The 25,582-nt window shown below is 49.6% G+C and overlaps 2 protein-coding genes across 7 annotated transcripts in view; both read right to left on the bottom strand.

The window, feature by feature from the left end:
• Nucleotides 1-6,865, bottom strand: part of Kndc1 (kinase non-catalytic C-lobe domain containing 1) — a 51,251-nt gene extending 44,386 nt beyond the window's left edge. For all 3 annotated transcript variants that reach the window (XM_036198127.1, XM_036198134.1, XM_036198141.1), the window contains exons 1-2: nt 6,234-6,865; nt 315-513 (exon numbers count right to left, since the gene is read on the bottom strand). In XM_036198127.1, the coding sequence (XP_036054020.1) occupies nt 315-513; nt 6,234-6,335 (301 nt within the window). In that variant the 5' untranslated portion in view covers nt 6,336-6,865. The remainder of the gene's footprint in view (nt 1-314; nt 514-6,233) is intronic.
• A 14,305-nt stretch (nt 6,866-21,170) lies between these two features.
• Adgra1 (adhesion G protein-coupled receptor A1) overlaps nt 21,171-25,582 on the bottom strand; it is a 43,647-nt gene continuing 39,235 nt past the window's right edge. For all 4 annotated transcript variants that reach the window (XM_036198098.1, XM_036198084.1, XM_036198091.1 and 1 more), the window contains 2 exons: nt 24,930-25,028; nt 21,171-24,072 (listed from right to left, as the gene is read on the bottom strand). In XM_036198098.1, the coding sequence (XP_036053991.1) occupies nt 22,848-24,072; nt 24,930-25,028 (1,324 nt within the window). In that variant the 3' untranslated portion in view covers nt 21,171-22,847. The remainder of the gene's footprint in view (nt 24,073-24,929; nt 25,029-25,582) is intronic.

The following is a 25,582-nucleotide window of genomic DNA, read 5'->3' as shown; positions in this document are numbered from 1 at the left end:
ACCCAGGCATCCTCTTTTGAGGAAGGCCTGAATAGAGCACAGGATCATGGCTGAGCACTTCTCTGGCTCCCCGAGGGAGTATATGGCAATCTTAGACTGGTAGGGCTGACAGGGGCCACCCAAACTCAACATCTAGCCTGTCTTTCCTCCTCTGTGCTGCCTTGAACAGAGGATCCTGTCCGATTCCAAAGAAAACCCAGGGTTTGGTCCCTCCCTTATGGCCTCAGCTGCTTAGTGCTCATACCCAGCCTCAAGGTACCTCCTCTGTGTTGCACTGGGTATTCCCCACCCCTACTGTGTTCCCCTCTTCTCACCACTGAGCTGCTCCATGAAGCACACGTTTCCACTGGTGTTGAATGCCAGGGTGTCAGGTGTGATGCACAGGGTCTGGAAGATGGCTGCGTGGGCAACACTCCGCATGGACAGGCTGCATTCTAGGCATACAGCCCAGGCCTCCTGCTCACTGAGACCTCTGTCCCGCAGGGAGAGGATGTCAGCCAGAGACACGTTTTCCTGCCAAGACAGGCTTGGTATAAGTCCACAGAGGGCTGCCCCAGGAAGGACCTAGTACTCGATGCTGAGCATAATGCTTTAGGGAAGCAGATGAGCTGTGGTGGTACTTGGCTTAGTCAGGAAAAGGGTCTTAAGCCAGGCCCTTTTCAGACACAGTCATTCTGCTATTCCTTGAATGTCACAGCCACGGAGCATTTGGTGAAGCCACCAGTGTGCTGCCCAGAACAGGCACTCCCATATAATAATACACACTGCTATACATATCTACAAGCACAGCCACAGTTGCCCACGCATGCTCACACACACCTGAACTCTTTCATATCAAACATTTTAGACTGGCTGCTGTCAAGTCCCTGTCATCTCCTGAGTTCAAGTATCTGTGTGTTACCCACTTACGAGAGTGGGTGGGAGTTTCTTCAGGGAGCTGGGCGGGGGGCTGGTGTGGGCAAAGGATGTGGATACCCTTATCAGGGGGAAGTGGGGTGGTGAAGAAGAGGCAGAGCCTTAGCTTCTCCAGCTGTGGCCGTGACCCCACAACATGGGCTGCTCAAGTACAGGCAAATGATAGTTCTTAAGGGTGTTTGCCTCTAGCTGACATTGTAAGGCATCCCCATGATCACAGATCACAGATGAGAAGGCAGAGTGATTAAATCAACCAAACAACCGAGCAACCAGGCAAATGGATGAAATCAAGAGCAGGATTCTCAAGCTGCTGGCCTGAGCCTTTAGGTTCTGTGTGGGTGTTAGACCGTGCATATCCACAGGCCATTTCATTCTTGGAGCTCAAGGTGGGGCTTGGTGAGGCCACATCCCCAGACCTTCTACTCCTGTGCCAGAAGCTCCCTGACTGTTAAGCTGATTTTCTAACCAGGGCTCAAGCCTGTGGTTTCTTTGTAGTACCAAGGACCCCTTAGCACTCAGGAGAACCCAAGCTCCCAGTGATGCTCACTGGACATGGCTGTAGAAGCACACACATACACTGCATACACATGTGTACACTATCCCTCCACACCTTCACACAGGAATGTGCCTGCACAGTGTACAATACAGGGCAACATGCTTGTCCATACATTTTCATGCAAGCTTACACAGACACATATGTGAGGTAGTACACAACCTTGTAGACCCCGTGGGGCTGAGCCATGTAGGAGAAACAAAGCCAGCTCACGATATGAGTCTGAGTCAGTCAGTCCCACGGCAGGGCCTGCCGGCACCCCACTGCTGCTGCTCATGCTGGCCAGCAGGCCTGCTGCTCACAGCCATGACAGGATGTGCCGCCAGCAGAAGGCAACCCTGCCAGACATGCTGCTTGGCCATCCTGCAGCCTACATCACTGCCTCCTACTTAGGTCTGTTAGGAAGATGCTCCTGAAAGTGGGGGGAGAGGGGGAGCCTTGGTCAGACCTGAGAGCAGCTGAAGACCTGCATCCCTCAGGGTCAATTTGTGGTAGGGGTATATAACTTGGGAAAGCAGGAACCCAGGGTCATGTGTATGTTCTGGGATGAACCCCATGGGCCCTGAGTCATTGCTTCTGGCTGTGGCCAAGGCCTTCTTCAATGTCAGGATTATTGCCCTTTCACACATGACACCTTCAGGTCAGAGTCTATTTACACAGCTGCAGATCCTGTCGGTGCTCCACGCTAAGAGCTGAGGGACCCTAGGCCTGAATTCTAGACCCTGAGTCACCTGCCTTTAGGACCTACAGCTGCTCCAGCTTTGCCAGGCATGAGAAAGAACTGTCTTTTGCCCATATCTATGCCACTGGAGAGGGGCAGGGGAAAGTTTTGGCTAATGGGCCAGGGACAGGGATGACAGACCAGGAGGGACTCAGATGTCACTCACCAGCCACCCAACCTCAGTCTATGCCCCCTTCTATTCCAATTCCAATAATTCCTCTTGGTTCCTCCTCCTCCCCCTGCTTGCTCCGTGGAAAGGAGTCCGCCTTGTGTGTCTTCATTAGCTTCTTTAAGGTGCTGCCTGGAGATATGGTAGCCAGTCTCTGCCACACAGCTCAGTCCCCAATGAAATATGCTCAGCCTGCTACAGGGCTCTGACGTTGGCTCCATAAGGTATCATGTCCAGGGGCCATCACGGAGGTGATCTGCTATGAGCATTGTGAGCTCACTTGTATAGAAGTGGGTCTGTATGACGTTCCCATGCCAAGCATACTAAGGGTCTCATGAAGACCTGGGCATTGCAAGGTCCAGGCTTTGCAGTCTCCTATAGCTCTTGCCATGGAGATCAGCTGATGGCCCTATTTGCCCTATGTAGGACCAGATTCTTGGTGAGTGAGAAGTTCCTTTACAGTCCAGCCTGCCCCTCACCATCTTTATCAGGGTGGCACTTAAGAGTGTGGCATCTATGTAATTTCCTATGTAATTTCCCTGTAGGCAGGAAGATCAATCCTCTGCTTGCAGTGTGCTAGTGCAGACTTAACCTCATCTTGACTGGAAGGGATGAGACCCTGGGGGTTGGGGAATATGCTCCAGGAAGAGACACTTTAGTTGATCCTTGAGCTCCAGAGGAGGCCTTATCTGGTTACCTCAGAGTGCCCTGTTAAAGGGCATATGTACACTCATGAGCTCCCCTTCCCCTAGACAGACTCGGAGCTGGGTTACAGGGACTCCAGGGGTCATTGTGCACATTTCAAGTACATTTATAACCAATTAACTTTTCAGCTTATCATAACAGGACCTGCCAACATGAAACTCGAATTGATGCTGGCAGCGTTTGTTGGCAGTCTCAGCTTGTGAGCAGCCAAACCTCAGCAGGGAGGCAGGAGCTTGCAAGGTGTTCTGTGGGCTGTGTCTGCCCCCAAGTGCCCACCCTACTGGCTCAGGGTTCTTTTCTGGTTTTAGGCTGCCTTCTGCTCAGAGCCTGTTTGGAAACATATTATATGGACTCTAATGGCATGGTGGGGAAAACCCCTTTCTAGAATTTTTGCCGTGGGTCCCTGTTCATTTTCAGTCCCCAAGGCCAGCCCAGCACCAGAAGGTTCTGGGAGGCATTCGGTTGGCTTGGGAACAGTGAGAACTCCCCGCTGACACCCAATGTTGCCATCTCCATCGCCAAACCTGTATTGTCCTGCATTCCTGAAGGCCAATGATATCACCTACCTCCTGACCAGCACTACCGGGCCCTCAACCACAGCCACTTGGTGTATGCCTGCCTTTCTGGCAGCTATAGTTTGGCCTCGATCCTGTCTGACTGCTTTGTTTCTGATGCCACTTTCCATCTCCAGAAAGGCTGAAGTTCCATGTTGAATCCTAGGAAGGCCATCTCTTCCACCTTGCCTAGCTCTTGGTCAGAACAACTACACTGTGCAGCCAGGGTCTTCTGTGAAGCCAGAGACAGAGCATGGCTTCAGCCTCCACAACGTAGTGGGACATACTGGTCCATTCACAGTGAGCTCTAAGTGCTCAGTAGGTTTTCTCATAGGCCATAACTTCTTCTTATGATATGTTTCCCTGGAGAAATTGCTGGGATGCAGGCACTGGTCTCTTCATTACAAGAAAATGCCAAGATGATTTCTAACAGGCATCTCCCACTCTCACCACAGAGAGACTTGCACATATACACCACTGTCCAGTGTATCATCTCTGGAAGTCATGGTAAGGCTTTCAGTGAGCATGTTTAGCACTCTACCAGTTATCAAGAGGTTAGACAGCATGCTCCCAAGTCATTTGGATTTTCTTTGGGTCATGGCAGGGCAGAGATACTCAGGGGCCCCAGAGGCTCTGCTGGATTCCATTTCTTAGCTGTAGTGGAGAGAATTCTGATGTCCTATACACTCTGTATGTGTCCTGGATCTGGTCTCACCTCACCTGCACAAAGGCTGTCGTGGCTTGGGTCACACATGACCCCAAGGGATTCTCTAACACTGAGCTTCAGGATGGGTGGCAGCCTAACTCTTTGCTTCCCTCTGGACAGCTTTCAAATGCAACCAGATAAAGAGGGTCATGCCAGGTAGTGTCATGTGACCTTGATGTGAATTTAAAAACTTTAATGGAGACTGAGCTGACTGCAGGAAGCATGAAATCTAGATCTCAGCTGTATTCTTAGATGAAGGACTGTGCTGGCTCAAGGCCAGTCCCCGAAGACTCTTCTCCTATTTTAAAGAATAAGTTTTTGTTATTCAGTTTTCTTACAGCACTGGGTGTTGAATCCCAAGCCTCCTTCGTGTATGCTAGGCAAGCATGCTACAACTGAGCTCCATTACCAGCCCCCTCCTGTTTGTAGGAAGAAAAGTAGCACTCTCCCTCAGGTAAGAAACTCACCTGAACTTCCTAATGAATGCCACTGAAATGGGGGGATTCCAGTTCACACAAAGGACTCCCTGAGGTCAGAGGATAGAGATCTCACACACTGTGTATATGGAAACTCCAACCCAGAGGGACTGAGGACATTCTTAGTACAGAAGGTGTCAGGGCATGGTAGACAGATCACACTCTGGGTGCAAGGCTCAGCTTCAACCTGTGGACCTAGGCGCTGTTAGTACCACTGCTTCAGATGCCAGGCACAGAGTGAGCCCTCCAAGCTCAGTGGCTGATACAAAAAGGTACAGGGGTTATCAGATCTGCTTCTGGTGCTGACCGAGAGCTGAGGCTTCCACAGATACCCTAGAACATGTCCTGTCCTCCAGCAGTTTCTGAAGGCTGTGTGCTGAGGGCACCTTTTCTTTCCCATCAAAGCCAGGGAGATGTCCAAAGGTTTATTTATTCCTGGGCCTCTCCTCTCTGCAGCCTTCAATTGCACCAAATCCAGGCCACTTCAGGGTGGGGGCAGCACCAACCCCAGCACTACTCAGAGGGCCCTGGAGGTGGGGCAGGCAGGAGCAATGACTTTTTATCCTTTCAGAGCTCACTCCTCCAGGAAGGGGAATGGAAGAGCTGTCAGGGCCTGGTGCTGCAGACCCCAGGCTTATGCTTCAGGAGGGTTCTAGCCAACTTTGACTCATCAGTTGGCTAGGCCAGCTGTAAAGGCAGATGGAGGGTCTCTAACACCACTGTCTTCAAGGGGCTAAAGAGTGGTGGATTCTCCCACAGGGACTTCAGAGCCTGGCTTGGAAAGGTCTTCCCAAAGGTCCTGGCTTTGAAGGATCTCCCCCAAAGGTTCTTGAGGGAGGTCAAGGTGCCCCTGGGAGCATCTTGTGTGTGTGTGTGGGCTGCTTGCTATGCCTTTCCAAGACATGGAGTTTGTGCATGACCATCATCTGGGAGCCTGGGGGCGGGGCACCTAGGTTCTCCCAACCAGGAGGGGATCTGTGTAGCCCAAGCCAGTTTGGGACTAGAATCTCTCAGGGGACTTGGGGGAGGGAGGTTTCCCCAGAGCAGAAAGCACTCGCAACACCGGGAAGGGGTCTCATTCCTCATTCCCATGCTCATTTGCTTTAGCACTGGACCAGCTGAGGAGGTCAGAAGTGTACCTATTGTCCCTAACCGCCAGGATCCCCAGCCCCCAATTTGTCCTAAGATTAAAACCAGAAACCCACCCTTGCAGCAGCCAACTTTTGCAGGGACAGTCAGTCCCATTGCTGTCCCGTACAGCATTCCAGCTGTTCTGTGGCGGGTGGGGCTGAGGACAGGAACCCTTAGCAGTCGCTACCCGAGGGGCCAGAATCTATGTAGGGGCCAGAATCTATGCTGCCGGAGAGCTGTGTTCTCCCCACTCTTCTTCCCCACCCCTCCTCAGGGGCCGGCGGGTTTCTGGGACCATCTCACCTCATCCTCCGGCAGGGTGGGGAGCGGCTCGAAATCGTAGAAGTCCAGGTCCTTGCCATCTTCCTCGTAGAAGCCCCGGGAGGTTGGGTCCATGGCCTGCATCTTGGCGCTCAGCAGGGCCTGCGCGCAGGTTGGAACTCCGGTCCTGGACCACGTTCTGGTCAGGGATCCCCTCCCCAGCAGGTTTCTTCTGGATCAGATCCCCTCTCTGGCGGGTCCTTTCTCCTGTAGATCCCCTCCAAGCTGGCCGCCGCCTCTGTGCCTGACGGGTTGAGCTGGGCACCGCCAGCTACGCGCGCCTGGCCGCCATGGCAACGCGCCCGCCGCCTGCCGCAGTGTCGCCAAACGGTGGCGCGGGGACGCCTGGGGCGGGGCCGGGAGTGGCGCCCTGAGGGCCGTGGTCACTGGCCGGCCAGGGCCGACTTTGGGCTCCGCAGATGTCTTCGACTACGTCAGCCTCCGGGGTGCACCCTCCGCCTGCCTGCGCTGTCCGTGACAGTTCGGGGCGGAGCCACTCTGCGCAGCGGCTGCCCGGGGGGTCTGCACCCACCTAGGCTCACAGAGGGTAGCAGGGCTGAGCCCACCTGGACCACACCAGGCCCCAGGACTTTCGCAGTTCCCGCCCCACCTAGCCCAGGGGCGGGGTTGCTGCAGTCACCTCTAGTGGCGGTTGGCGGGAGGGAGTCTGGGGCAGGTACTGGGTTCCTCAGCTCCTAGAATCTTTTCCTTGGTCAGGCCTTGTGCTGCGCAGGGAGTCAGGTGTTCACCCCCAAGCACAGCAAAGGACTAGATGGCTCTCCCAAACTTGGCAAAGGGCAGGCATGGATCCCCTTCCACAGGCGAGTGTTTTAGTTTCCGACAGTCTCCCCAACCTTAGGGAGCAGAACTATGGGCCACAGCTCCTGAAGAACTGCAGGTCAGCCTGGCCCCTTGCATTGCTGGCCCTATCCCCAGAGCCTCGCCTGGCCAGGCACAATAGCAGACACTTTAATACGTGCTCCATGAGTGAAGGAGGGTGGGCTTGCAACTGGTCACGCAAAGTCCAAGAGTACAGTGCAGGTCGGGACACATTCTCAAGGCTTCCAGTTATTGGCCATTCATGAGCTTGTAGCCAGAGTAGGTGACAGAAGGTGCTGGAAGCTTGAGTGAGGAGAAAAGACATCTCGAGGGTGTGCTGCCCTGGCCTGCTCACTCCTCCAACAAGTTTAGGGTTAGAAGGAGGGCAGATGAGACCAGCAGACCCTGCTCCCACCCCTGGGTACTACCTGCAGCCTGTTCCAGGAGTCTAGATAAGTGAGCCCTGTGCCTCTGTCCTCTGCTTTGGGGGCCGAGAAGCTGCCACCTTTCTTTGTTCAATCTTTGATGCTTCTCACCTACCCTTCCCCCCAGCTTGTGTTGCCCTGGCCTGTGCTCTCCCCAAATCTGTGAGACCATAATGTATGCCTTCCAGCCTGTGCCCTCTCCAGTCAATTCTCCCTGTAGCTTAGTGTGTCCCTCTTGTCCATGTTCTTCCTATCTGTGCCCCCTAAGCTGGTGCACCCCTCTCTTGGTGTCCCCCACCCCAAGCTTGTGCTCTCCCTTCCCCCTGAGTCCATGCTTTCTTGGAGAACCTAGGTAGATATGACCACAAAGAGGAGGCTCCAGGGCCTGGTGGTGACCAAGGTGGCACTTTGTCAGGTGGCTTCACGGGTGCCCTTGAGCTCTGGGTTTAGGGAAAAGACCTAACATCGACTGGATGGGGCAGAGATAACCCCAAACTCAGGGAGTGGTTTCATTTTACAACTCCTGGCTCTAATGACACACCGTCTACTTCAGGAAAAAGTACCTCTAACTGGGGTGAAGTTTGAATACCGCGTCCGACTCAGCCTGGGATACAACTTGCTCATCAGGCCCTTGCCTTTCAAGTTGAGTAACCCCATGGCTCCTTCTTAGGACTGGAGAATGAACGTTGTGGGAGGGGAGGAGGAGGCTTTTGGAGGGCTCAGACCTACTGTTGCCCTTTAAACTACCAGCTACTTTCCTGAAAGTTAGTGGTGTTTGGCCCTTATCAGCTGGACGTTTTGTTACACTGAACATCTGCCTGCATATGTGCACTTAGAGTGAGCTTCCTGCAGGGGAAGGCTATGGTGCTGGTCCCGGGTCTCAGTGCTTTGCACGTTGAAGGTGCTTACTAAGGTTGTGTGAGGACATAATGCCGGAGGTCAGAGCACGCTTAGAATGGGCAGTCCACATTATCAGCTGATGAGCAGCACAGATGGTCCCTGAATGTCCAAGGGGCCTCCAGGAATAGACCACGGGAATGGTTTCCCCTTGGCACTCCCTGCTTATGCAGTGTGCCTAACATATGCTTGGCATTTTCCTCCTAGAGCCTATCCTAGGCAGTCAGAACTCTGTAAAAGTGATGACTATAACTTCAGGTCCCTGGTCCAAGCAGTGACTTGATGCACTCTGGCTTTCTGACAGCCAGTTTCTTCCAATTTTGGCTGGTCTACTCATTCTTCATCCGTTCTAACAACATTCTTTCCCGCAAGACCGTCTGCTGCACAGAGAGCTCTGCCTACTGCTGTTCTTGGCCTGAGCCGTTTTCCCTGCCTGGGGCTTGCCTCCTTTGGCCTCCTCCTGATCTACCCCCGTCACCAGGTACTTGGGACCGTGACCTCTTCTTCAGAGAGCTTGCTCCAGATTGGCCATATTCAGACATGATCAGGATTTATCTTGTCCCATGACACCATCTCTCCACCCCACGAAGGCCGCCTTCACTTCATGGCATTGGTCAGCACTCAGCTTGACCAGCTACTTATGGTGGCAGGTGGGATGGGAATTTCAAAGTTTGGCTCCCATTTTTTTTTTTTTTTTTCTGGTAAGAATTTTGACAAGCTGTCAAATCACGTGTACGTTTTGAAGCCAATATTTATTTTTTTAAAAATAGAAATGTAAAGAATATAATCTCTGGTGTGGGGTAAATATTGATATTCTGAAACAAAACTGTTAGTCATTTTATAAACATATTCCAAGAATCTAAATTCCAAAGAAGCTTGGATACCCACTATCAATCATTTGGAGACCCTGCAAGCACACATTTCTCTAGTCAGAACTCCCGTGACACTCTCTCCAGGCTCATCGCAAACATCTAGTTTGCCCAGAACTTCATCTTACTGTCTATCATGTTTCTATTCCTAGTTTTTCTTTTCTTTTTTTCTGAGACAGGGTTTCTCTGTGTAGTAGACAGGGTTTCTCTGTGTAGCTTTGCACCTTTCCTAGATCTCGCTCAGTAGACCAGGCTGGCCCCGAACTCACAGAGATCTGCCTGCCTCTGCCTCCTGAGTGCTGGGATTAAAGGCGAGCGCCGCCACCACCTGCCCCTAAATGTTTTTTATAGATACCTTGTAATTTTCTAACCCCTCTAGCGTTTCACTTTGGTTTCCAGTGACCATAGATCCATTTTATGGGAATGCACTGCTTACTGGCTTTGGTGCATAAGCCTACATCTATTCCTTTGTAGCCTTGATGGAAATGATGACACACACAAGGACAGAAGTCTGCAGCTCAGCTGCTCAACCCTGGAAGCAAGCTTTAAGGAGGACATTCCTAAGAACCTGGTGTGATTCTCACACCAGGAGGCTTTAAGCCTAGGTCCCCATGTGGACCTGTGGTAAGAAACTACTGATGGGAAGCAGGGGTCGAGAAGGACAGGAAGCCACACTCCCACCTAGACACACCCAGGTACACACACCGGTGCTCCACTCTCCCACCTAGACACACCCAGGTACACACACCTGTGCTCCGTGTTTCTGTTTCTCTTTGTGTTTTCTCCACCATGAGCTGATGTCATCACTCACAGTGTTTTCGTCTGCCCATTTTATTTTTCCTTTGTGTAACTGGGACTTACGTTGGTAATGTGGACGCGTTGGTGAGGGGCCTCTCTTATATTACATTTTTGAGGTTCAGTCGTTTATCAATGACTTGTTCACTACAGTTGCTGAATTGGATTCAGGGACGTGAACGTATCACTTGAGGGTCTGAGGGTGCATGAGCAGGATCTGGGAGCTCTCTTTTCGTTGATTTCTCTTTGCACATATGCACTGGCTTGGGATAAAACTATATTTATGAACTGGCAAGTCATCGTGATGCATGTGTTAAATTTCGTATTTTTCCTCCAATGGATTGGGAATAATTTATTGAGATAGTTCTTTGCTGTCAGCTCTCCCATTTTGATTTTGTTGAATCAAGTGTGTTTTATTTTGTTTGTCAAACAGCGCCATTCTGTCCCCACAATGGCAGAAATCTCAATTTACAAAACTCACCCTTCCTCCTTAATGTTTCTTAAAACAATGTCTTGGCCACAGGTTTGGTAGGTGGCTCAGCAGTTAAGAGACAGGGTTTCTCAGTGTAGCTTTGCGCCTTTCCTGGAACTCACAGAGGCTGGCCTCGAACTAGATCCACCCGCCTCTGCCTCCCGAGTGCTGGGATTAAAAGCATATACTACCACCACCCGGCTAAGAGAACTTTTGCAGAGAACCGGATTTCATTCCCAGGAGCCACACCTGGCAGAGCAATCTGTAATCCAGTTCCAGGGGACTCTGATGCCCTCTTCTGGCGTCTACAGGCACTGCATACATGTGGTACATTTAAAGACATACAATAGAGTTCACAAAACAAACAGGAATTCTTTGACCACATTTGGTAATTCAGAATTAGCTATGTGCTTCAGAAACATGGGATTTGATTGGTGTGCATTGGGTCTGATTACATACAAATATTTCTAAAAAAAAAAAAATCACCATTGTGTTGCATGTGTAAGCTTGCATGCTATGACAATGTGGAAGTCAGAACAACATTGCAGAGTTGGTTCTCTCCTTCCACCTTTATATGAGTTCCAGAACTCCAGTTTCCAACCTTGTGCAGTGGGTCTTTTATTTTTTTATTTTTATTTTTTTTGAGACAGGATCTTACTATGCATACTTGGCTGTCCTGAAACTCAAATGCTTACTGTTAAACTAATGTGTAGATCCGATTGCCTTTGAACTCATGGAGATCCATCTGCCTCTCCCTTTATAGTACTGGGATTAAAGTCATGTGGCTGTAAGTTTTTATTAGTCTTCTGCCTTAGGAACATGCACATCTCTCTGAGTATTCAGAGTCTCCTTATGTCATTTTTACTACATTTTGTAGATTCCTGTGAAGGGATTTGTGCATTTTTGACTATATTTATTGCTGATATTTGTTATTTTTGTGGTCTTATTGCAAATGGGATCCTTTCATAAAAATATTTAAGTGGATGCCTACCACATGCAAAGCCTTGGGTTTGATCCACAGTACTACAGAAAAGTAAAAAAAAAAAAAAATTCTATTTTGTGTTGGCCTATAGAAGCAACATATGTTTTTACATTTTTGAATAATGACCTTAGTGTTTTTTTAAATTTTTGTTTTTAGATATAATTTCTTTGTGTGTCCCTGACTGTCCTGGAACTTGCTCTGTAGCCCAGGCTGGCTTCAAACTCAGAGATCCGCCTGCCTCTGCCTCCCCAATGCTGGGACTAAAGGTGTGTGCCACCATACCTGGCTGCTAAGCCTACTTATTAATTTTGATCTGTAGATTGCCCTGATTTCCTATGCAAGTGATTGTATTCTCTGAGAATAGGGAGTTTTGGGTTCTTCACTAATAATTTTCATCATGTGTCTCTTTCTCTACGGTTCCTGCCAAGACCTCCTGTGCAATAATTGAGGAGAAATGGTAATAACAGTCTTTGTTGAGCTCCCAGCGCGAAAGCAGACAAAATTTCTATTTTGTCAGGAAGTGTAATTTTATTGTGGGTTTCTGTAACTCCATTCAACAGTTTAAGTTCCTGTCTAACACTGATTTGCCTAGTGCATTATGAAAGGGTTTTATTTATTTTTATTTTCTGTATATGAGCACTTCATCTGCATGTGTTTCTGTGCACCACATGCATGCCTGGTTCTTACAGAAGAGGCTGTCAGATTCCCAAGAACAGTGTGAGCTGCTATGTGGGTGCAGGGAATTGAACCTGGGTCCTCTGGGAGAGCAGCCAGTGCTCTTAATTCCTGAGCTACCTTTCCAGCCCCCACTAACATATTTTAAAAAAAGCATAAGTGGGCATTGAATTTCATCAAATGTGTGTTTTGTGCCTATTAAAATGATTATGTTTTCACGTTTGTTCTGTTAATGTTTTGGGTTTACTGTCAAGTGCTTACTGTTAAACTAATTATATATTTCTGGAATAAATCCAAATGATTAGGATATGTTATCTTTCCCAATATTGCTGGACTTGGTTGAATAATATTTTGTGTAGGCTTTTTGTACTTGTTTTTATTGGCCTATATTTTGTATTTTTATAATGTCCTTGTCAGATTTAATTAGAAGATTATGCTTACTCATGAGTGGTTGGATAGGTTCCTTCTTTTTCTGTTCTTTGGAAAAGTTCTTGTAAACTCATATTATTTTCATCTTAAATGGTTGGTAGAATTCTCTGATGAAGCCATCTGGACACTTGGACTAAGACACTATTTTCCTTAATGTGAAAGTTTCAAATTACAGAGTCATTTCTTTAATAGTTATAAACTGTTCTTTCCTTTCTCTCTCTCTCTCTCTCTCTCTCTCTCTCTCTCTCTCTCTCCCTCCCTCCCTCCCTCCCTCCCTCCCTCTCTCCCTCCCTCCCTCCTTCCCTTCCTTCCTTCCTTCCTTCCTTCCTTCCTTCCTTCCTTCCTTCCTTCCTGTCTTTCTGTCTTCCTTTCTTCCTTTCTTTCTTGTTTTTTTGAGACAGGGTTTCTCTGTGTAGCGTTGTGTCTTTCCTGTAGCCCAGGCTGGCCTCGAATTCACAGAGATCCGCCTGCCTTTTCTTATATTTTCTTTCTTTTTTTTCCCCAAATTTATTTTTTCCAGGCTGGCCTTGAACTCGTGATCCTCCTGCCTCTGCCTCCTTCAGCAAATCCTACTGGCGTGTGCCACCACAACCGGCTCTTATATTTTCTTAAGACAATTTTGTTATATTCCTTCCTAGGAATTCTTCTGTTTTACTCGACTGTTTAATCTTGCTGATGTATTGTTATGTGTCCTATGCATTCTCTGTGTCTCCACCCCATTCTCTTTCCTCTGAAGGATCTGTAGTGACAGCCCCTGTGACTCATGGCATCTATAGCTTGTGCTTCTTTTTGCTGTTGTTGTTTTTTGAGACAGGGTTTCTCTGTGTATCCTTGGCTGTTCTGGAACTCACTCTGTAGACAAGAATGGCCTTGAACTCACAGAGATCTGCTTGCCCCCGCCTCCCAAGTGCTGAGATTAAAGGCATGTGCCATCATGCCTTTATTAATATTTTAAAGACTATATAACATATATTTAGTTTTCTGTTTTATATTCTTCTTTATTATTTAATTTCTCCTAATTTGGATTAATTTTTATTTTAGAAATTCTTTAAAAATTAAAGAATTATTTTTATTTATGTATATGTGTGTGACTGATTATATGTGGACCATGCGTACACAGGTGCCTGTGGAAGCCTGGAAACCACAGAACTGGAGTGATAGGCAGTGTTGTGAGCTACCCAGCTTGGGATCCAAACCCTGTCCTCTGCAAGAACAGCAAATGCTCTTAATCACTGTAGCTTCTCTTGAGGCAGGTGCATAACTTACATATTTACAGCTTCTTTCCCTCATCCTCCTCTCCATTCCCCACCCCTTTCTTCCTTCTCTCTCCCTTTGCTCGTAGCCTCTGAGTTTCACCATGATAAGTTTTGATGTATTACATTGTCATTGTTATTCTAGTCAAAGTATGTTACAAAATTTCCAAACATATGTTTTCTGCTTACCTCAATGTTAATGACATCTAGCTGAAATGCATTGTGTTAGGAGACTATTTGAAGCTGAGCATGGTTGTGCATGCCTATAATCTCAGCAAATGTGAGTTAGAGGCAGGAGGATCAGGAGTTCAAGGCCAGTCTTGGCTATAAAGTGGGTTCAAGGACAGTCTGAGACATATAAGATCACACACACACACACACACACACACACACACACACACACACACATATATGTATATATTGATTTTTTAGAGACAGGGTTTCTCTGTAGTTTTGGTGTCTGTTCTGGATCTCGCTCTGTAGACCAGGCTGGCCTTGAACTCACAGAGATCCACCTGACTCTGCCTCCCTAGTGCTGGGATTAAAGGTGTGCACCACCACCACAGCCTGACTCAATTTTCTTTTTAAAGATTTTTTATTTATTTATGTACATTTTTAGGTATGCATGCTCTGTGTGCATGTATGCCAGAGAGGGCTTCAGATCCTATTATAGATGGTTGTGAGCCACCATGTGGTTGCTGGGAATTGAACTCATAACCTCTGGAAGAACAGCCAGTGCTCTTAATTGCTGAGCTGTCTCTCCTGCCCCCACAATATTCAATTATAATATTTCCCTATTGAAGTTATCCTCTATCTTTATGAAATACATTTCTTCATGAATTCGGGGGAACATTTCATATTTTTAATATTAATACTACATTAAAAAAAGATTTATTTATTTATTATGTATATAGTGTTCTGTCTGCACGTATCCCTGCAGGGCAGAAGAGGGCGCCAGATCTCATTACAGATGGTTGTGGAGCCACCATGTGGTTGCTGGGAATTGAACTCAGAACGTTTGAAAGAGCAAGCAGTGCTCTTAACCTCTGAGCCATCTTTCCAGCCCCAATATTATGTGTTTTTTTTTTAAACTTTTTATACTTTTATTTTATTTATGTATTTTGTTTTGTTTTGTTTTTCAAGATAGAGTTTCTCTGTGTAATAGCCCTGGCTGTCCTGGATCTCACTCTGTAAACCGGGCTGACTTCAAACTCACAGATATCCACCTCTGTCTGCCTCCCAAGTGCTGGGATTAAAGGCATGTGCCACCACTGCCTGGGAATACTACATTTTTAATAAAACACTTGTTTTCTAGGCAAGCTTTTTCACTTAAAAAAAAAGTTATTTATTTTATGTTTATGAGCATTTTGCCTGCATGTATCTATGTGTACAACATGTGTGCCTGGTGCCTATGGAGGTCAGAGGAAGGTGTCAGATCTGGAACTGGAGTTACACAATTGTGAATTGCCATATGGGTGCCGGGAATTGAGCCTGGGTCTTCTGCAAGAGCAGCAAACGTTCTTAACCATTGAGCTATCTCTCCAGCCCCATCATGGTTTTGTTTTTAAGTCTTCTACATCCTTCTATTTACATTTCTTATTAACAGGTGAGGTGATTTAAATAAGAATGGCCCCTACAGGCTCATATATTTGAATGCTTGGTCATCAGGCAGTGGCACTGCTTGAGAGGGATTAGTAGGTGTGGGCTGACTGGAGTAGATGTGACCTTAGTGGAGGAAGTGTGTCACTGGGGGTGGGATTTGAGGTTTCAAAAGCCCAAGTCAGTCCCAGTGTCTCTCTCTTCCTGCTGCCTGTGGATCCAGATGTAGAACTCTCAGCTACTTCTCCAGTACAAGGCCTGTCTGCACGCCACCATGCTTCCTGCCATAACGATAATGATCAAAACCTCTGAAACTGTAAGCTAGCCTCAAGCAAATGCTTTCCTTTACAAGAGTTGCCTTGGTCATGCTGTCTCTTCCTAGCACTAGAACACTGAGTAAGACAACAGGGTGTGGAGATATTGATAAAGATGTAAGCACAACTCTGCATGACCAGTTCTGTGCTTCTGCTGCAGCATTTTCTCCATCTATATTAAATATGAATTCTAATTATGAATACATTTGCTCCGATGCTTAAAAGTCCTGATGGGACCCCTGACCAACTCTGGGGCTCAAGTCTAGTGGCTTCCACTGAACACTGAGGAGGCTAGAATATACTCTGGAAAAGCATGGGTCACTTAGTCCTTTCCCTACTCAAGTTGACATTGTCCTCTGTAGATGTCCCCAGATGTCACAGTGGGTAACTCCCAGACCAGGCTTGAAAAAGACCAGACAGGACAATGCATCCTTGTCCCAGCTGACTACAGGGATGTACTGTCTCCCCATGAGACCTATGTCTGAGTTGATTCTTTTTGCCACAAGGGACATTTTCTGGCAGCTAGCCCATAGTGCCTGCAAGTTGGGGTTAGAGTCATTCTCTGACTCTGTGGCTTTTTTGGGTATCTCCCTGGCCTTCTGGTGAGAAATTCATGGCTAGGTTGCCTTGGGCTCCCTCTGGGTGATGTGTATGTGTGTGAACTCTGACACATCATCTGTTTCCAGGAGAAGCTGGGCTGACTCCAGGGTGAGCTGTTTCCTCCATGGTGTCCCCAGGTAAAACCTTGGCCTTTACCGGCACCTACCTCCCACACCTTGCTTTCTAGAACTGGGGTGTCCACATGGTGTCCACACAGTCTCTCAGCCTCTCCCAGGAGAGCACATTAGTTAGTGTCCAGGTGACTAGCTTCATGTCAGATCCTAGAAATTTCTGCGGAGTCTTACTGCTCTCTTGCTCTCCTCTCCTCTGTGAATCTGTGTGTATGTGGATGCCCCTGCCATGCAGGGCAGGAGATACTGTGTCTAAGGACATGTAGGGTGAGTGGCTTGATGGCCAGTGCAGCAATGGAAAGGAGTAGGTTCAGCAGGCCTAGAGGCTTAGGTGTCATTATGAGACCAGGCACCCTGAGCATGCCTGAGGCCTAGGTCTCAAAAAATACTCATGGTCTTGATTCTGCTTCTAGGGTGATCATTATGCCAAGACATACCCATAGTCCTGTTGTTGTTACCCTCCAGTATCTCAGGTAGGTTTTGAAGGCTGACTCTGAATGCCTGAGCCAAGGTGTGGTTCTTTGCTCATTCCTCTCTATCATCATCATCTTCATCTTCCTCCTCCTCCTCTTCTTCTCCTCTTCCTCCTCCTCCTCTTCCTTCTCCTTCCCCTTCTTCCTCTTTTTTCTATACAGAAGCTTTTTTTATTTCCCATCCCCTGTTTTTTTGATGCCATGTGCCAGATAGTTTTTATAGGGGTAAGTGATACACATGATACTGAATGTGGGAAAACTGTTCAATGTGATAGGTTTGATGTGTGGCTGCACCACCATAAAAAGGGATGGGTTCATTCCCAGATTCCTAGTGTCTTTGCAGCCTAGATCAGTCCTCTTTGTACCCCCTCCTCCCAGTTCTCCCAGAAGAGTGGGATTCTGTGGGGGACATGAGTGAGGTTGGAGAGGTACAGAGTGCAAGCGGAATGGATGTGGGATGGTGGGCATCAGTGAGACCAGAAGACAGGGTGAGTTTGAACACTTGTCTTCACTGGTTTCCCCTGCCCCCAAGAGGGCTTTTCTTGTTATCCTCTTCTTCTGCAGCCCATGTCTTCTCCCAGCACAGGGGAGCTGTTGAGGGTACCTCAAGTCACCAAGACACTCTTGCCACAGAACCCGATTTCTATCAACCTTGATGGAGGAAATTTTGACTTGCTTAAGTTTGAGCCTTCCCACTTCTAATCCTGGTGACCAGCAAAGAGGGTACATTCTGGTGACTCTGGGCTCCTGCTCTGGGGCCTCACTTTCTCCTCACCCTGAGTGTTCAGAACTGAATTGTTGCTTTCCATCACTGTGGTAGTCCTGACTGCCATCTTTCCTCCAGGCTGTGATAAAGTGACTCTGGGTAGATTTTGAGCAAGACCATCTGATGCAGGTCACTGGCCTTGCACAATTGAGTCACCCAAACTGTAATGGTATCATGTCCTTGTCTAGAAGCCCTCTCTCTCATCTGCCTCCCACCCTGGGTCACCTACCTGAAATAGCCTCCCACCCTGTGTCACCTACCTGAACACCTCCGTCCCGGGTCCCCTTACATGATGATGCAGATGATGACGATTTAGAGACTCCAGGCTCAGCTCCCCCAAGCCCTGGCTGGACTCCCTGTTTCCCACAGTACAAAGACCACACGGTATTTACCTATCCAGTAGTACTTAGGTGCTTCCCGAGCGCACTAGTGGAGAACCTCCCCATTCCAGGGTACAGAGAGGTGAATTCTGATGGTGACACTCATCCTGCCATGTTGCAGTCCATGTCCGCTTGTCCTGCTGGCATCCTCTCTGAACACTTCTCCACAACTGCTTCTCTATCTGGGAGTCTTGGTACACAGGGCTATGTTCTTGGGACAGGGCCAGGAATCCTCTCTAAACCAAGACACAGGCATGAGGACTCCTCCCGTTCTCCTGGTGAGTCAGCTCTTTTCACCCTCCTTCTCCCAGGCAGGTGGATCTGGACTAAGGACAGGCCAAGGACATCGACTGTCAGGGAAGAGCCTGCCCTCTGGGTGTCTTGCTTCTGTGTTCTTGCTGTGGTTTGGATAGGTCTGCCTTAAAGTCCATGAATCAAGGCTTGTTTCCCAAGGTGTGCTGCTGCGGGTCTGCTATGCACCTTTAGGAGGGGTCCTTGTGGGAGAAGCCTTTAAGTCCTTGAACAGGTTTTTAAGAGGGATTGTGGGTATCTCCTCTGGTCCTTCTTCCTGGTGTGATCTATACTGTTGGCTCTTTCACATGTTCCACAACATGTCTATTGATGCTGGGTGGTACCCCACCAAGGACCCAAATCCATGGTCTCCTGGTCTCTCTGCAAAGGAACCCAGCACTTGGGGTTATGAATGCATGAATTATTTGTGGGTGCATACGAACACCAGTATTCTATATGTGGTCAGTGCAGTATGTATGCATATGTGTGATAGTGTGCATGGTATAACTGTAACATGTCAAACCAAGCCTTTTCTGTCAGAGTCAGGTGTCTTACAAGTCACTGTCTTGTTGGGACAGTGGTGGGGACTGGTTCACAGGCCTGACTGCAGGGTCTGCCTCCCCACCCCATGGTTGTGGCTGGAGTTTGAATTGTGGGAACAGGAATGTGGCATCACAGTTGAACTGATATTTATGCAGCATCAAATCTTGTAGACCAGGTTTAAAAGGAACTTAATGTTGCTGCTCTAAGCACCCACATCAGTATGGGTGAGCAGTCAAGCAGGGGCCCATGGTCCCAGATGACCCACAGGAACAGCCCAGGATGGAGGCACGCAGTGCCTGTCTGGGCCTTGGTGAATGGAAAGGATGTGGTTTACAGCCATAGGAGGCCTGGCCAGTAATCCCAGAGTAGTGGGAATTGGCTGTCTGGGAGCTAACTCTCTTTACACCCTGTCTGGGATCACAGATGCCAACCCAAGGAGGCATAAAATTAAGAATGGTCCTTACTATAGCCTCACTGACCCACTGTGAAAACATCATTTATGAGTGGAGGCCCCAGGGATTTACTTCTCTCTCATGTCTGGATCTCAGGACCTTCCTGCTCTATCCATCCTCCAGGTAACTATTCATTTGTCCTAGAGATCATTTCACTTGGTTTCTCTATCTTTTACCCTAGAAGCCTCACTGGGCCCGGGCTCTGACTAAGCCATGTGTCTAGTGTTCTTCCTGTCTCTTTTCTCTCTAGCCTCTGTCCTTACCTTACTGGGCACACCCTGGGCTGTGGATGCAGAGCTGGGCTCTGTTGTGGATTCCAAACACTCTGCTTTATTGCCTGCAGCTTTTGGTCCCAGTTGTAATAGTAACAGGTGACATTTTGGTGGAAAGTAAATTACACAATGAAGGTATTTCCCAGGCCACTGACCTCAGTTGTAAATTCTACCAACACCATGGAGGAGTAAGTGTGCCGAGGGCCGCCCTGGAGGTTGTGGCCCTTGCAGAGGGCTCCGCTGATCTCAGAGCCTACTGTAGGCTGTGGCCTGTGCTGGTCCTGACAGCATCTACCCAGAAACACTGAGAGCCAGGGGACAGGTGGGTAGGACTTGGAAGACTGCCTATAATAGGTAGGGACACCTCTGCCAGGCACTACTAAGAAATACCCGGGACTATCTGCACCTGTAGAAGGATCCATCCACAGGTCCCCAGCCAAGGCTGCTCCCCGACCCACACCCCCGACAGCCTCATTGCATCCTCTGAGCTGACTTTCTTTTGAAGACAGGGCCCAGAGTCTCTCCTGTTTCCCCGTGTCTCAGTCTCGTTTGACCATTTCAGACAGCCGGAATGTGGATCCCATCTCATCTTCTTTCTGGGAGCTTCAGGGGCCTCTCAGCTGCTCAAAGCCCCCGCAGAGGTGACTCATTCCCGGATCCGAGAGGTGTCCTTGATCTGCCTGGGCAGTGCTGATACCTCAGCAGGCAGATGGGAGATTGTCTGGCTGTGGAGTACCCCCGTGGGAGACACAGCAAACACTGCTGGCCTCCAGGCATGCAGAGCCTCCATAGCTAGAATCACTGCAGCAGTGATTCAAATTGTCATAACATCTCCGTGTGGTGAGGTTAAAACCTCATGAAATATTTAGCCGTGCAGGGAGCTGGAGGGAGAGGTTGTGGGTGTCTCATGCTACCTTTGTGAAAAGCATACACACACACAGATACATACAAACGTGCACACTCCATACAGACGGACATGCAACGTGACTCTGACAAACACCCACTCCCAGCTCACACAACATGTACACGCACATGCATTCCCACACTAATGTGCACACTCACAGCACAGCCACCTACATGTTGGCCATGTGCGTTCTCATGAAAGGAGGAAGGGTCATGGCAAAGGAAGCCTGCAAAGCTGGCATAGAAAAGTTTCAGGTTGACGGGAGGTTGGTTAGGAGTCGAGGGCTCTAAAAAGCAGGTTTGCTGCGGATCACCATATGCCCCCAGCAGGACAGAACTAAGTCTGTTGCAGTATTGGTCCAAGTGGACTCATGACTCTGAAGCAATGCTGAAGCATAGCAAGGTTCACTATTTACTGCAGAGGGCTGGATTTCTCTGGATGAAGAGGTGTCTCTGTTCTTCCAGAGGCACCATGGGAGAGAAGATGTGAGGGGCAGGCCCAGGGGAGCAGCCTGGAGGGCATCCCAGCCTCTCCTGCACCATTCTTCCTTGTTAAGACCGAGAAACACACACAAATGCTATTGAGCAGCCTGACCAAGGACAAACAATGTGAAACACTGTATTTTCCTCTGGATGGTCTGAATCTACAGTACACACACAGCATGGTGGGTTCTGCACACATCAGCTACGCAAGCAGGCCAAGAGTCTGGTAGTAAGAGGAGCTGAAACAGCCTGGTGGTCCCTGGCTGCTCACCCGGAGGATGGGTGCAGAATGCTGCTTTAAGGGGCATCATCACAGAGGAGCTTGTAAATGTCAGATCTGCTTGCCAGTCTCCTTACTCAGATACTGAGTGTCTGTCTGCCTCTAGATGGCACTGCCCACCACAGGCTGCAGAATGTGCTGCCTCCAATGCCCTGTTTCGTTATCAGCAAGGCTATGCTCTGTGAAGCAAGTCACAGAGACTCATTCACATATATCAAGGAACCCAGTGCGCAGGGCTGTGAATGCGCTAATTATTTGTGGGTGCATGTAAACACCAATATGTCTAAACGTGGGCATTGCAGTATGTAGGCATGTGTGGTGGTGTGCAGGCATGTGCACATGCATGTATGTGGTGAGCAGGTGTGTGGATGCACATGTCTGTGGTGTGCATGGTGTAATTTGTAAATGTGTATAAGCGTGTGTGTTTACACATATGAAGTGTACATCCCATGTGTATGAATACGTGGTGTTATGGTGTGTGTGTGTGTGTGTGTGTGTGTGTGTGTGTGTGTGTATGTGTATGCATATGAACCACCAATTGGGAAGAGAAAGAGGACAGGTGGACAGCCTCATAGGTTGGCATCTCTGGACACATGGGCTCTCACCTCTGTGAGGACCTTCCCTAGGTCAAGACATTTGCTTCTACAAAAGGCTCATTGTTGACATCTATTCTTTGAAGTGGGGCTTTGTACCCAAATGTTCATGAACATGACAAAAAAAGGAAAAGAAACTTTCATCTGTGATGACCATCACACCCCAGTTAACCCCTCTTTGTGGGACAGAGAACTTGATTACTACATACTCACATTGGAACAGAATCCAGTCTGACAATGGCTGACTTTCAAAGCCAGGTCTCCATCGAAAAGTATTGGGGCATCTTTTCAGAAGCATAGGCTCAGAGAGACTGTAGCCAGCTCTCTGAAGACCACAGCCACTGGCTGCTTCTTCTCCCCATAGCTCCACAGCAGGCCCATTCTTAGCACCCAAGATGCCCTCAGGCTATCAGGCCAGGGCCATGTCCCATATGGGCGCAGGTGGTGAGCAGGCAGTGGTGCCAGGTGGGCCCCAGTGAAGATGCAGGTGTGAGGTAACACAAGGAAGCAGGGGACAGGAAACTGCCCAGTGTGAGCATAAAACCTAACACACATATACCAAAGGCAGGAACACCCGCTGGAGTCTTTGCGGAGGTCCCCCAGCTCCCCTCCCAGCAGCAAGGGAAGATGTTATAAACAGAAAGCAGGTGACAAGCTTAGGGGGAGTTACCTCCAGCCTTGGAACCAGTGGAAGTGTCAGTGACCAGGTGTTCTCCTGATGGGTCTTTCACAATAAAAGAGATCATGGCTGAGGGGCGTGAACCATTTCTAAACCACTTGGTCATTTGATGACCCTCCCAGCCCATTAACTTCACACAGCAGAGTGCCACTCTCTGCTCTGATGAAGCTCCTCCGGGGACATATGGTGGCCCTGGTGAGGGAGTGGTGTTCCCAACCTGGCTACACTGTAGTTTCATTTTTCCAGGGTCCTGTTCGGATGTTCCCTGTCCCATCAGTGCCAAATGGTAGGCCTTCTCGAACATCACCCTGGAGCAGCCCATTCTGGCTGGGACTCCCAAAAGGCAGGGACTGTGTCCTTCGTAACATCTCCAAGTGGGCAGGACCTGGGGACAGCCGTGGAGGACAGCCATAGAGCCCAGGGCTTGTGTCTCCACCCTCAGGCTGGCTAACCAGGGGGAAGGGATCGACCTGGGCACAGCAGGCCAATGTATGCACCCCCACTGGGCCCTCAAGAGAGCTGGGAGGGCTGTCTGTGCGTGAGCTGTGGGGGCTGCCATCCAGGCTGGAGGGGATGTGGTAGGTATACTCCCTCTCAGCTGCGGCTGCCTGGTGCCGGCTGAAGTAGTGGGGCTTAGTTCTGCCCTTGAGGCACCTGTGCAGATGAGGATCGTGCAGGTGGTGATCGTGAGGGAAGGTGTCCTCCTCAGACATGTGCATGTGGGCCTCCTCCTCCATTAGTTGCTCACAATGCATCTTGGCACAGCAAGGGGTGGCAGGGGACAGACAGCTGACATGGCCCTGGGCAGCCTGCAGGTTTGTCATTTTACAGTGGCTGGCTGGTGGATGGCCAAAGCCTCTGAGTTTTCCAGGGCATGGTGAGTCCTGCAGGCAGGCTGTATGCCCCAGTGCATCCCCATTGGCATCGAGCGTCGGGTGGGCACTAGGCTTGGTGGCAGAGGTATCTCCCTGTGAGGGGCAGCATGACCACCAGCACTGCCACACATCCTCCCTCTTGGCGCAGTGGTGGATAAGTACAAAGAGTCCCAGCGTCACACAGAAGGCGCCGTACAGACAGCTGAAGATCATGTCCAGGAAGTGGCCCTGAGACACAGCCAGGGCCCCAAACGTCCATGTGGCTGTGAACAGGAACAATGTGAAGGCGGCGGCACGCAGCTGGGCCTTGAAGGAATGCTCGTTCTGCAGCTGTGAGGCAGCCAGGGCGTCACAGGTGGGTGGTGTGCCGGGATGCATCCCATGGCGATGCCCACTCTCTGGCACTGCCAGCCGCTGCTGCTCCTCAGTGCGCTCTCTGAGCTCATACCTGCGCTCTGGGTGACGCCGCAGTTGCACGTAGGTGCAGAGGAAGTATACACAGGTGACCAGGGCAATGAAGGCAGCTGGCCCATAGAACGCACCCAAGCTGGGTTCCCAGGCCATCCAGCAGCTGCAGGGAGAAGCAGGTAAGTGTGGGAATGTAGTTGCGGGGGAGCCTGCCCATCAGGACTGAATGGGGTTTCCTACAAGGGAGTATTTTGGTTGTGATAAGGAAACAAATGGTACCAGAGACTGGCCAGCCATGAGCCTTGGGTTGATGGGGTCAGAACTGCAGTCTAGGTGAGTGTTTGGAGCCAGCTGGGTGGTTAACTCTGTGTGCTAGTTCTCAGGAGATGGGTGGGGGTGAGATAGAGGCAGGCCTGGGGTGGATGGGGCAAGGAGGCCCACTGAGGGAGGCAGGAAACTGTCCTGGGTAAGGAGGGAGTGGGCAGAGGCAGGTTTTGGTGGGCAGGGAATAGGGCCCACTATGGCTTGAGTGAGGGCTGGACATTCTGGGGTCTTGAGGAGATACTGAGAATGATGAAGGTCCCACCAGGGCTTTGGGCACCTGTGGGGGTCGGGCTAGGTCTGTCTCTGCTCCAGGGGTATGCCATGCTTGGCTGACCTTCTGTTATCTGGTGCCAGACTATAAAAAAGTAAAGTCAGGCCTTTGGTGTCTAAGGAAATAGAGTCAGTGGGAAGCTGAGGGTGTTGGGAGAAGGGCTTCTGCTCACACAGAGGTTGGGGAGACACAACAGAGTGGACCTCTGGGGCTCAAGGCAGTAAGTTCATCTCAAGGGCTTGCCTTACCACAGGTACCTTGGAGGACAGTCACTAACAAAGGTTGATTATGACAGAGGTCTGTGGGCACCTTCCCTGCCCTCCCCAGGCCTGGGCACAAAGTCAGCGAATTCCTCAAGGATGACCCCAGGAGGAGCTGGGCAGTGCCCCCAACTTTTCACTGGCTCATAGGTAGCAAGTACTCACTATGCTATGTCTTCATCCTCGGTCCCATAATTTCTGATGTTTGTGGCAGCTGTGACCCCACAGATGATGAAAGGGACCCCTCCACTGATGAGGTAGAACCTGCCAGAGATCAGAAGGCTGACTTGCCAGGAATAGCCCAAATCCTCCTAGAGAAATGAGGCCATCCTCCCCCTTCCCTGATGTAAAAGGGAGGTGGCTGGATTCCATGGCCATGCCACCCTTTAGTATAGACAAGCACATGTCCACTGCAGGGATCCTGCTCTCCTCCTGCTTGGTTCTGGCTGGCAGGGGCTCGTGGTGAATCTGCAGACTCAGTGGGACCTGTGGAACCTGGGCTGGGAGCAGGATAGCTATGAAGAGGCACAGGCAGTGCATCCATAGGGCAAGGAGGTTCTGGAGGCTGTTGAGTGGGGCATCCTTATCCTAAAGTGCTATCTTGAGTGGTGGCCCAGTTGGATTCCCTTTGGACCTGTCTTTAGCCAGAGCCCAGCTCATACCCCTTCCCTCTCTGTCTGTAGTGCTCAGTGCTCAGTGAGCCAGCGTATTGTTAGACCTAGTTTTAGGGCGAGGAGCCTGGCTCACCTAGCCCTCTGTAGCAGTTGGGAGAGATGCTCACCTTTGAGCTATCCCTGGGAGGACATCTGATCACCCTG

Source organism: Onychomys torridus, chromosome 1 (assembly GCF_903995425.1).
Source record: "Onychomys torridus chromosome 1, mOncTor1.1, whole genome shotgun sequence".
NCBI lineage: Eukaryota > Metazoa > Chordata > Mammalia > Rodentia > Cricetidae > Onychomys > Onychomys torridus.
The sequence above is the reverse complement of the archived record's forward strand: the minus strand, read 5'-3'. Positions and strand labels throughout refer to the sequence as shown.